Source organism: Guillardia theta (genome assembly GCF_000315625.1).
Source record: "Guillardia theta CCMP2712 unplaced genomic scaffold GUITHscaffold_77, whole genome shotgun sequence".
Lineage (NCBI taxonomy): Eukaryota > Cryptophyceae > Pyrenomonadales > Geminigeraceae > Guillardia > Guillardia theta.
In genome coordinates, this window is record NW_005434597.1 from 139,994 (window position 1) to 152,855 (window position 12,862).

At 42.9% G+C, this 12,862-nt stretch overlaps 1 protein-coding gene across 1 annotated transcript; it reads left to right on the plus strand.

Annotated features, from left to right (window-relative positions):
* Nucleotides 1–76: 76 nt before the first annotated feature.
* On the plus strand, nucleotides 77–11,694 carry GUITHDRAFT_143626 (hypothetical protein; the record flags this gene model as incomplete). The annotated part of the gene is made up of 10 exons (XM_005826140.1): nucleotides 77–529; nucleotides 653–1,564; nucleotides 1,671–1,781; nucleotides 1,832–2,348; nucleotides 2,403–3,469; nucleotides 3,566–3,631; nucleotides 3,911–4,826; nucleotides 5,199–5,434; nucleotides 6,074–11,618; nucleotides 11,660–11,694. 10 exons carry the CDS (start codon nucleotides 77–79, stop codon nucleotides 11,692–11,694), a joined length of 9,858 nt encoding a protein of 3,285 aa, XP_005826197.1.
* Between the last annotated feature and the right edge of the window lie 1,168 nt (nucleotides 11,695–12,862).

Sequence of the window (12,862 nt, forward strand, 5' to 3'; positions counted from 1 at the left end):
GCTATCCGATTGCATCCTGGATTCGGTGAATTTACCAGCTGTATGCAAAGAAGGAGCAAGCGTGCATACCAATGCGATGCAACGAGTAGCACAAATCCTTGCTGCTAGGCCGGCTTGGGGAGTTTACCACGCCGAAGACTGGGATCCTCACACCAGGACAATATCAGAATCATTCGGTAGGCAGCTGCCGGTAACCAGCAGAGGTGATTTGAGGTATGAGAAGAAGAAGGGGTTCGGAGCAGATGCACCCATCAGCTCTTTGAATGGCAACATGTCTTCTGCTATGCTGTGGCCTTTTGGAAGTATTCCAAGATCTTTTACGATATGTGCGGTGACACGATATGCTGGTTCCAATAGAAGGAGGATAATACAAGGATCGACGGATTTCACGTTGGGTCACTACTTCAATGCAGTCGGTGTATCACATTCACAATCATGGATGACACAGAAGCAGCAGGCTTATTCAAACCCTCTTGATTGGCTCGTGATCTGCACGAAGAATTCCGGGGAAACTCCTGCGAATGTGAAGGTGTCTTCCTTACATGGAGATGTATTGTCTGTGGGAACCAGCATTGGTGGGGAGGTCTTTGGGAATATGATGATAAATGCTGGTCTCTTTCCGAATGATTCCAGCGACTTTTCATTTTCACAGGTGTACATATGGGAGCATGGTTTGTCTGCAGACGACATGGAGGCTTTGGTTTATTCTTTGAAATGGTATCTTTCGCATGGTATTGAATTACGCTATCTTGAATCAGTCTTCAACCCTCAAATAGTCCCTGGATTTGGATGTGATGTACCAGTTTCTTGCCCTTCAGATTGGGTTTCAGTTCAGAGTGCCCCCGGCGTTCGTAGTCCCAACCCCCAATCATACCATGAAAGGATAGGAAACGAAGATGCAGAACTCTGTTACCTGCTCCTGCCATACCAGGGACTGCATAATGTCACAGTATACAATCTGTACTTTCCAAGGGAAATTATGGCAGCAGTGGTTGTCTTGGGTGGAGGTGGGGGTGGAGCTGCATTCGGTGGAGGAGGCGGAGGAGGAGGTGTCTTGCTGTCGAGATCCTTGCACATCGCGGCTGGCTTTCATTCTGTAACTGTGGGTAGGGGTGGAGGCGGAGGGGGTTCTGATTGGGCAGAGCCTGGCTGTGGAGGGAGAGGGTTCTCAAGCTCTTTCGACTCGTTCGTTGCAGAGGGTGGAGGTGGAGGAGCCTCCAGATCTCTACGTGCACAGGTGAAATCCATCGGTCACAACGGTGGGAGCGGGGGGGGAGGCTCGGGAACTCTCAATGCTGGATTGAGCACGCAACGCTCTTACGAGGGGTTCCTGGTCTTTGGCAACGATGGTGGCTCAGGAACTCTAGAAGATGCTTGCGCAGAAGAACCCCGCTTTTCCCACGGAGGAGGAGGAGGTGCTGGGGCACCTGGTGCCTCTGGACATTGCTTGCGTGGGGCTGGGGCGGGAGGACGAGGGATAGACGTCTCACCATATGTTGGAAATCGGATAGGGCAGGCTGGATGGATAGCAGGCGGGGGCGGAGGAGGAGCTCAGAATATGAACGTATCAATGTCAACTGCACAAAATGCCTTTAAGCCTTCAACAAGTCGTGGAGGAGGCGGAGCAGGAGGATATTTCCAGACATGCACTCCTGGTATATTTGGAACAGGAGGGGGAGGGGGAGGGGGAGGGGGAGGACAGAATAGCGGAGGCTGCGAGGGAGGTTCAGGGGCTGTCGTTCTCGCAATACGAGGTTCTGCACAGCGAGCTCATGCTGCTGGTGATGCATCTGCAATGCCTGCCCGCTCCTCGCTTCGTTCTCTTCTTCAGGTGTCGAACTTGGCCAATGCCTCCAACTCATCGGTGGCTGGAGGATCTAGTTCATCGATATCCAACATCTCCAACGCAACCTCAGCTCCCTCTATTCCTTCTGGGAGTGTGCCTACTACAGATGCAAAGATTACGCTATCAAACTACACTGCAGGCGCTATCACCAATGCATTGATCTCCTTTGCTGTCCCTCCTACAGCGCCGCTTCGAGAAAACTCTTCATATTTACTTGTTTTGCAGTTTCCAAGGACATTTCGAGTATGCTCCACCACAACGAGACTGGGAACTATCTTGATTCCGGCTTCAGATTCCAGCAGTCAAGTCCGTATAGAAAAGGTTCAGGACGTTAGTAATCTGCAAGGATATTATCTTCCATGGTTGAATTATTCTCTATTTCAACCCGACAATACGGCATTTTCAAGTGTCATGTACTTTAATCTTAGTGGATCTACAAGCACAAACTCTACACAGTTCATCCAATTTTCCATCCAAGGACTTCAGAATGGACTCTACTCAGGTGATGACTCTCTTGCATGTGATGTTATTTGCCACTGACTGATTGAATTTGCAGGACTCTTTAAACCAAGTTATGAACAACGGGATTTCTTCGGACTCTTTGTCTTCGAATACCATCCTTATCTGAACTGTCCAGGCTGCATACAGATCATGTTTTATCAACAAGGAATTAATGATCCTTCATACCCAAATGCGATTCCACTTTACTTTGTTCCGAATTCATTCATCAATGTTTCAACACGACTTGAAGGGCTGAATCTATACATCCAGTTTCAGTCATCGAGCTGGATTCCTGGCAACGGACGTCTGGAGCTCAATTTGTCTGAGGGTGTTGCCTTTGGCACATCTCATGAAAGCAATAACATCTTGTCTTATGCTCCTTCATATTGTCCGTCAGAGAGCATAGCGACGCTGGGTTGTGCCATTCAAGGGATTGCTAAGTACAGCAACAAGAACCTCACTGTAACATTGAACAACGCCTTGGACATTGCAGTTGATTCAACTCTTCTTTTGAATCTCACAGGTGTTGAGACCTTCCTGCCACATACCTGTTCTCTCCCTGGTCCAAGACAATTTTGCAGTACGTCTCCAATATCAATACGAGTGTACGAGTCCCCAGCAGCTACGAAGAATTTTCTTGTTGGACAGGCCTATTTGAAGTTGGGTCCGTACAATGCTTCGGGAAAAGTTGAAATCTGGCCAAACGTTGCTGGAGCACAGAACGTCTCTATGAATTTTTCGGTGGTTTTGACCAATCCTTACTTCGGCGGTGATCTCATAAGAGTGTGTGTCCCCAGATATCTGCTAGATGTGACATCATCCGCAAATATATTGTGTCGAGCCCCTTTCGATCTCGATTTGAAAGTCTTCAAGTCAATTGACTTCTCTTGCTTGAATATCGTGAATCTGAAGCAGAATTTCTCTAGTAGAAAGTTAGATTTCTATTGCTCTGGTTTCGGTTTGAGAAACAACAGTGGACCAATCTTCGACAAAATAATGGTTGAAACATTTTCTGAGGGGGTTTACCCAATCGACAAGGGCTACCTTCCTGTAGTTCCCGATCACGTCAAGTTTGTCGAACTTCAACTGGATCTGAGGGTCAACACCTGGATTTTTAACCTGGTGAATGGTGTTCCAATTTCGAGATTTGCTGAATTTGAAATTTCGTTTGATTCAAATTTTGTTATGGGTTCTTCTTTTGCATATTTATCCTTTCAGACTATCAATGGTCCCAAGGCTGAAAGTCTAAACTACACACTCATATCCTCTCTTGAAAATAGAACGGTACTTTCCTTCAGGCGAACCGAAAATTTTACAATCCCATCCTGGACAAATTTGACAATTCAGGCTGATTTGCTCAACAGAACATATTCTATGATTCTGACATGGAATTTTACAATCCTTTCTGATAGAGGGTTGCTGTTGGAACAAGGGATATCAAATACATGGATACCCTATTTTCCAGTGATACCTCTCACTATCCGTTCGAATGACTCATCGGCTTCTGCAGCAGCCACTATCACCGCTGTTTTTCCTGAAAAAGTTGTGTTGGACTTTTCTCAGATGGCTGGGAAAAAGATAGTATCGATCGAGTTCGATCCCTGTTATGACATTCGAGGAGTGCATCTTTCCGTGTCTAATTTTTTTGGATTTGATTTGTCGTTTCCAATCTACCGAGATCACATCTGGGAATGGAATTTCACAGATACTGACATCTTTCCATTGGCATTTAATGTTGTCATTCAGAGCAACACTGTTGTGGGATATCTGCAGAGTTCCAAACCGAGTGAATCTCGGAATTCTGTATTTATGCTCCATGCCTGCAAAGAATATTCATTCACCGATTGTCTTCGACCATGTGGTGAACCAATACTCTTTTGTGCTGAGTTAACCACGAACTTTGAAAATTGTACCTGCGTGATGAAGGGGGTTGGCAACAATTCCAACTTTTCGTTCTTGAACTTGGATAACCTGAGTATTGCTTTTGCAAACGTTCAAAACCCAGGCACTCTTCAAAAGAATATAAGAACTTTCAACATGAGTATCTATGATAATCTTGGAAGGATCCAAAATAGTTCAGAATTTCAGTTGCCATCAACTACTTTTTCGAATTTGCCTGGTGCCTTGTTCAGCGTTGTCCCGGCGGAGGCAAAAGTTCTCTCGACGATTGAATTTTCTGGTTTTGCTGTTGGCAGGTGCTTTGCGGGATCCATATCAATCTTTATCCCTGATTCATTTACCCTTTACAACAAGTCGATTGCATTCTTACAAACTGCTTTCAACCTATCAAAAACGAATGTTGATAAGCGGATTCAACTCCAATTCAAGCCAGAATTGTATGTGCCATTCAAGGAATACTTGATTGCAAGAGGGAGATTGTATGATGTCATGACAGAGTATTGGAGCCTTGCAAATGAGCGAGTTGTTCAATTTCAGATGCGACTGGAAGAAACAATTATGAATCAATCTATTATTGTCGGTGAGTCAGGAGTTCAAAATATTACACTTCGTTATCCTCCATTCAGGTTCGTGTCCATGCAGATGTTGGGAGATCATGGGATCAACACCTTTCAATATGTGAATCTTTCAATCAAGTTTTCCTTTTCCAAGATCAATCTGCTCTCAAACACTCGATTCAATATAACTCTTCCAAACAGTCTTTTTCTCAGAGATGGCATACGGTCAATCACTATCAGTTTTTTGTGCGGCGGGAACGACTGTTTCATCTCACAAACACACGACATTTTGCTTCGTAACTTGTTCTATACAGCAAATAGCAATAATGTTATCCTTACATTTGTTCCTCTTATGCCTCTCTACAAACCTTCATATTACACATGCTTAAATGCAGGTCCAGATTTCGACGAGATTTCATTTGTGATTCCGAATATCTTGCTGTCATATTTCGAACGAGAGGTTGGCGTTGTCACATTAGAATTGCAACAGATGGAATCCCATAATATCAAAATTTTGAATCGCACATATTACAACATTAGTGAAATCATTGCGCCGTACATTGTGAAGTCAGCCATCTTGGAGTTTGTTCCTTCTGTGATCAATCAATCGTACATTCAAACTTCTTTGGAGGTAAGAAGACCGCTATCTGACAGGGATCGGATTCTTATTGAATTTCCGCTCACGTTTTCCACATGTCCACTGGGGGGATGCAATGTAAATCAACTGCGATCGATGAAATTGAATTCATACAGATCGATAAAAGTATCAACGTGGGTCAATGACTCCCAACAGATCTTGCATGTTCAGAATGTCTCATTTGAGAATGACCAAAAGAGCATTTCCTTCCTCATCGGACAAAATGTGTCTGTAGGGACGAATGTTTCTATCAGAATGGAGGGGTTCGCATTTCCTTATGTACCGGCTCCACAAATCCAGTTCTTGAATTTGACGATCTTTGAAGGTTCCTCCAGCAGAGTGATTGGGAGAATAGCATATACCCGTGCCCTTAGTACCATTCTACCAAACCCAGGTGCAGCAATGACATATTTGAGCTCAACCATAGCAGGTTCACAAAGTAATTTTTCAATACTGTTTTTGAATTCCTTTACTTATGGCATGTTTCAAACTATTAACATCACCACGATTTCGGATTTCAAGTTCGACTTTTCGAGGACAGACATCATTGTATTCATCGGGCAATCCAGAATTGATTCTCTCACTGTTTTTCGAGTGAACCGGGAGGCTCTGTATCTGACTTTCGATGTACAGATAAACACCTATGCGCTTGTCGAAGTGCTTCTCATTGGTGTGTACAACCCACCAACTTCTGGGCGCCTGAACAAACTTGCCTTCTCGGTAGCTGACCAAATGTTCTCGAACTACAGCACAAGTGTACTTGAGAATATATTGACGACTCCAGGGAATATTTTGGATCCCTCCATGAACCTGTCAAACCATTATCCTGGTCAAGTCGTTGAAATGATCTTGAAATTTACTGTTTCGAATTCGATCCCTCTACATGGACAACTGGATATTCAGCTGCAAGATATAAACATAAATGCAAATGCCTTGCAGCTTCGAGAAGCATTCTTTCAAGACGTGTTTGGGACAAGGCGTTTTTTCATTGGAAATCTTACACAGCTTGGACAGAATATTTCAATTACAATTACAAGTTTCCCTCAAAATGAGATCGGAACGAACCTTCCTCAAGGAATTCAATCATTCAGTGGAGCAGCCAATTCTCAAGTGATTCCTTCATTCAGCAACGTCACGCTCCGTCTTGACGGCTTGGAAACGTTGCCATACGTTTCTCGAGTCTTTTTTTCCATCCAAACAAAGCAGTACTTTGGTGATTACATTGACATAGTACATAATGTAGCAGGCTCTCAAATAGTGCCAGGAATTGTTGAAGGAAACTTCCAGCTTCAGATGCCATATGTTTCAATTTTCACTCCTTTTGCTCTACACCTATTTCCGTCGATCGATTTTGTTTGCGGCTACTCCATTACAATACAGTTTCCTCCCTCAATCCAAAACGTAATGTTTACTAACTACAGCAACATTCTTGGAATTATGTGCAATGTGACAGTAAATCAGTCAAATCCACAAACATTTTACATAAATTCGTACAGACGAATGGAATCGACTTACTCAAGCAATCAAACAATTTTATTCAAAAATTTGTCTTTAATCGGTTATCTCAAAACGCCAAATGTGTCTGGAACATACAACAACATCAACATTTCAGTGCTGAGTAGCAATGGAATCCCGATTGACTTAGGACAGGGCACATTAAGTGTAAACTATTCAAAATTTACTTCTGTTAGAATGTACGCAAGGTACGACTTTTATCGTGGAGGATTATCTGCAGATACCCTAGGATCAAACTTCCTGACGATTTCTATTCGACCATCGGTGCCCATTCTTGGCAAAGTTTTGCTGATCCTAGAGCTTCCGATTTGGCTGGCAGCATCCAATCCAAAGCTACTTCAATGCAACTTTGGTCGATGCATCCACTCTCTGACTCCACTGAACAGTACGACGAATTCATTGCCTTTCAACGCATCTCAGAGCTTCTTCCAACTCGTGGAATTGACTTATGATCCTAGAGTCAACATCAGCATAGGCTTCACCTTGAAGTCGTTCTTCATACCTTCCCGCTATGTTCTCCCTGAGCAGTTCTTTGAGATTGCCTTTGGAATAGCGGACCAAGAGTACAACCTGATACAAGTTGGCACAGCAAGGCTGAACTTGTCCCAATCAAGACTACAGAGGGTTCCGGTGCTGACGGCAGTTGATTACTTGCCACCCCAGCTTTGGAATAAGTCGACCTGCACGCTTCCGAATGCTGCTTTCTGGCTAAACAATTTCACTGTGAATGAATCTTCCTTCTTTCAAGTATTCTCGTTCATGACAAATCAAGAAATTCCAATTTACGGATTTGCTCGAATTGTGATCCCTTTGAATCAATTACGCTTGCTGAATCTATCAACCATTTCGTTCAATTCAACATCAATGGTAAATTACAGATCATGCTCGTATCCGCTTCGAACTAGATGTGAGGAAAATTTTGGAGAAGCGAATTACTCGTTCACAAATTACTCGCTCAACAAAGGACTTGAAATTTCCATCCAATTTTTTTCTGAGATTCCAAACGATTCAATTGTGGATATCTTCAATCTGAGCCAGCCATTTCCCTTCGTCAATCCAATATACTCTCAACTTTTCTCAGGAAATTTCTCTGTCTACACTGTCGACAACGTTTTTAATCTCATTGATACCAGTGAGAACTTTGTACCACAATATTGCCAATTCTCAAATCGTTACACACTCACCTTCACAGAAATTTTAAATGTTTACCTTTGGGATGAACGAGCAAGCTCTCAGCAGTATGATCAGCTCTATGTTCGCAATGGGTACCTAGGCGGAAAAGGAGGCTTCTATTTCAACCTATCTTTTCAAACTGGAATTCGAACCAATGAAAAAATTGTGATTTCCTTCCCAAGAGACTTCAAGATCAATCAGTCAAATCTCGCTTTCTTTGACAACTGCCTATTGACTTTACAAGGCAATTGTAAGACTCCTGATTTCAAGAAGAAGGTGCCACCACCGAATTGCACCAACACCTCCTACACTTGCTCCAACTGGATAGATGTATTCCCTTCTATTTGCAAGCAAAACTGTACGCAATACCAATCCATCGGGAATCGTTCATGCACTAACTTCACGTTGCAAAATGGAACAGTTGCAACCTTGTGTACCTCGATCGTCACGAATTACAGTTCATGTGCGATCCCGTACTTTTTTGTGAACGGATCTGTTTCAAAACTGTGTCACAACATCTCATTTTGTAAGAGTACTTCCTTTTGCTCCCAAGAGATAGTCACTACCAACGTGTCGATATGTACGAATTGGACGTACTCCAATTCCTCCAACGCTTCACAGGTGTGTAACAGCTGGTCGCAAGTGAATCGTTCGACAACTGTACAGCGTTGCACGTTGACGTTGAACACATCTTGCACTTGGTCTTCGAGGTGCTTCGACAACACAAGCAATACGACATGCCAGAACAAGTCTTTATGCACCCAATGGGATGAGACTAACATTACTTACCCTTGCCCTGAGAATTCTTCTCAGTGCCTTTATGGACCGCTTGAATCATTTAATTACACCTGGGGACTTGTCGAGATTCCACCCAGGAGCACAAACCCACCTGATCGGTACAATTATTCTCTGAGACAAGCCATTGTAATCACTTATTATGGTAACTTGACGCTCAAAGGTTTCTCGTTCAGTCTTGATGTTTCAAACCCGCTCTACGGATTAGGATATCCTCCAGATATACATGATCGATACTCATACTTGGTGGTGTTGAAAGGTTTTGATATTGCTGGAATGTATAGCTTTGGCGTTCAGGAGAGAATAGAGTTTCAAATTCTTGTTCTTCCTCAGTTGCTTAACGTTACAAGCTTGTCGCAGAATACAACAGCAGGGGCTCTTGCTGAGGTTAGGTTTTCTTTGAATGCCTTGGAATTCCTCTGGCCGAATTCACCACAATTAACCATGCTATTTCCAGCTGGAAGTTATAGTACTAGGTACAGACTAAACACCAATCCTGGAGCCGTGATGTACTTAGAGACGTTTGCAAGCTTTAGCCAAGCGATCAATTTATCCGTCCAAGTTTTCAATCCTTTTCCTCATCCCACAATTATCCAAAGTGGAGTATACACTAACCCGTCATTAACGAATTCCACTAGTCCTCAGCTGTGCGTCAATTTGAATTATTCGTGCTCGGACTGTTTGGCGCCAGCAAAGTCGTATTCGTATCAACAGCAATATCTGCTGATGGACCTGTCGCATGTTGTCAGCAATGCACAAATTAATACGACCCTGAATGCACTGACGGTCACAGTACATGATATTGGAAATCCACTGGAAGCAAATATTCTCCCTGGATATTTCGATTTTACTATATCGGGGGAGTTCTTTAATCAGAGGCAAATCATAGCTAGAGCCTTTGGTATTCCTGCAGAGCGAACGACTGTGGGAATTCTGACAGTGGATCAAGTTGATTTGATAGAGAATGTTGTGAATAGAGAAACCAGGGTGAATGTAACAATTTCTTTGTATGGTGTTCTGGCGAACGAAAGCTACCTTGAATTCAGATTAAGTCCACAATTTCCGTTGTACTTGCGCAATGGTACCTTCGTTACCTTTCTGTTCTTACAGTACGAGATACAGATTGTAAATTACAATCAAGACATACTGCAAATTTTCCTGTCTGATTCTCAGTTGACGGAGATGTACAAAGCCATGGAGTACAACGACGCCATTCAATCAAAGATCAGCGTATCCTTCTGTTGTTTGCAAAACCCTCCCCATTATGGATTTTACAATGTTATTCAAGAAATTAGAGCAATTTCAAACACATCGTATCTTGCAGAATTCCAAGGCAACTCTTCCGTGAAAAATAGATTATTAGAAGACTATCGTACGATGAATATTCAATTGTTGATCAATTTGGAAAACAAATCCTCGTTTGGCAAAGGTGGAATCTCCGTGACCATCAAATTCAATCAAACAATCTATGCAGATAGTATTGTCAGTGTTTCTTTTCCTGTGTCTCCATTCAGTCCCTATCAGCAATACTCCAATGTATTTTACGACGTCCAAACTTTGAGACAATTCTCCGTTTTTGCTCATCTCAATCAGTCGGTGGAGTCAACATGCCAGAAATACTTAGTTTCCAACTGCCTCGATCCGGTTGCTGCAAACATTAGCATCGTGGAAAGCAATGATCCAGGCACTCTGTCTTTTCGTTTTGGATCGGATGTCCATCCTTGCCAAGGAAATTGCTCTAATTCTAGTAGTGGCTTGATCGCAATGTCAATTGATGGCAAACTTCAGAATCCTCGACGTCCTGAGTCAAATTTCCGCTTGAATGCTTCATTATATTTGAAGAATCCATTCAAAGTACAGTTTCTCTCTCCTTTCAAGAATCTTATGGAAATTCATTTCCTCACTGGACCACTAACCATAGAAGCCTTTAAAGCACCTTTCACATCCCTTTACTCAAGCAGTCGATTGGCAGGATCGATCACATGGCTTGAGATTGAATACAGAACAATATCTGGCATGCAAGCTAACACCAAAGACTATATAGAAGTAACACTTCCGAAAGGGTACAAGGCATTGATGAGCACTACCGTTTTCAACTCGAATGCCGTTCAAAAATTTTATCCTGGCTCAATATCTTGTTTGAAGACTCCGATATACGCTGAATGTATCAGTTTTGATAATCGGAGCTTCGGATCGTTGAACATTAGTACCCAAGTCCTAGGTCACACTCGGGGAATTTATGGAACTTTGCAATTGACGAAAGCATCCAACAATTCCCTTATATTCGAGCGTTGCTCCAACAACTTTGATGTTCCCTTTAACACAACGATTCTGTTTCGATTTGGTCCAGTCGTGAATCCTTTGCCTGCAAGTATCAGCTATTCTGGGAAGACTGTTCCTGGAGGAAATTTTGCTATTCAACTCAAGGATCAAAATGATTTCCTGATCGAATACGCACAAATAGCCGCTCCCCCGATATATCCTGATATACTCCCTAACGTTAATCTGTCTGGAAAGGTTTTCAGACTCAACGGATCTCGATCGAGTTCGATAGCAAGCTTTGAGGTTTCTTTCTTGAGCACATTTGACCTGTTCGTCGATTATGAAATCCACGTGATGCTACCACAAGGATATTTTGTGGATGTCTTATCGTTCAACTACACTTTATATCAAATGTCTGATGTGATACAACAAGGTAACTTTGAATCTGTAAACTCGTCTGCTATTCCGCAACAGGATACTTTCTCCGTATTTCTCCGCATCAAGCTTAACAGCTCGGTCCTGTCGATCAGTCCATTGATGCTAGCCTTCAACGGCATTGGAATCTCAAGGGGTGGTACACAAGATAGGTTGCACAACTTTTACATTGCGACGACGACAAGCAATTGTCAAGAATTCGCAGCATTAGAATGCCCCTATGCTCTGCAGTCAAATTATGCCGTAAATTTGTTTCCGCAAACTCTTCCTGGTGAAATTTACAACCTCAATGTTTCGACGAACAGCAGTGCCGCAGGGAATGATGCATTACTGTCTATATCGTTGGAGACTTCAAACCCCTTCCCCGCTAGTGGTATTGTTGATGTTGAATTGCCACAGAAGTTTGAGATAAGTGGACCTCTTTCAATAAGCTTGCAGAATTTCACGTGCTACACTAGGTGCAATGCTTCCTCCTGCACTTCGTATATACCACCGGTGGAAATTTCAAACAAAGATTCGATCTCCTTTCAAGTACGATTCGGAAACATGGAAGTCTCTTACTGTAAAAGCGCAAGCCCCATATTTCCTTCTTCCCTACAGGTGTACTCAACCAAAGCATCATTGTACGACCCCAACAACGTTGGCATCTTCGTCTCGTTTTCCGTGTTTCCGGTAACTCTCAGGCGGTTCTCGGGCAAAGATGGAGCGTATTCATTGAAGGTAGAAGACACGCAAGGTTCAATCATAGACCAGGGCAGTATTCCTGCCAACTTCATTTATCCAAACACTCTCTTATTTGCCTCATCACAGAAACTAAATCAGGCTGCATTTGACTACGTCGGTATAATCTTCCGTTTCCAGGTTTTCAACCCCATACCAAGCGGTGGAATGTTCGCAATTCATTTTCCGATAGGATATCATATCCAGCAAGCTAGATTCCTTACAGGTTGGATTGGTTGGTCATTCGAGATTCCAAGCTCTGGTTTTCAACCATCGCAAATCATTTTAATCAGCAACAACTCAATGTTTATTGCTCCTCCTGCATCCGTGCAGAGTCAAATGTACATCAATATGATCATTGAAAATATAGCTGTGCAGTCGTACGCAAACGATGGATCTTTTGGCATTTCGACTTATTTATCTCAGAATGTGTCTCTTAATGAAAACGAAATTGACTTTGATTCACAAGTAAGGCTAACTGGGTCAGCACCATCCTTGTTGCAGAACGTTTCCATACTCATG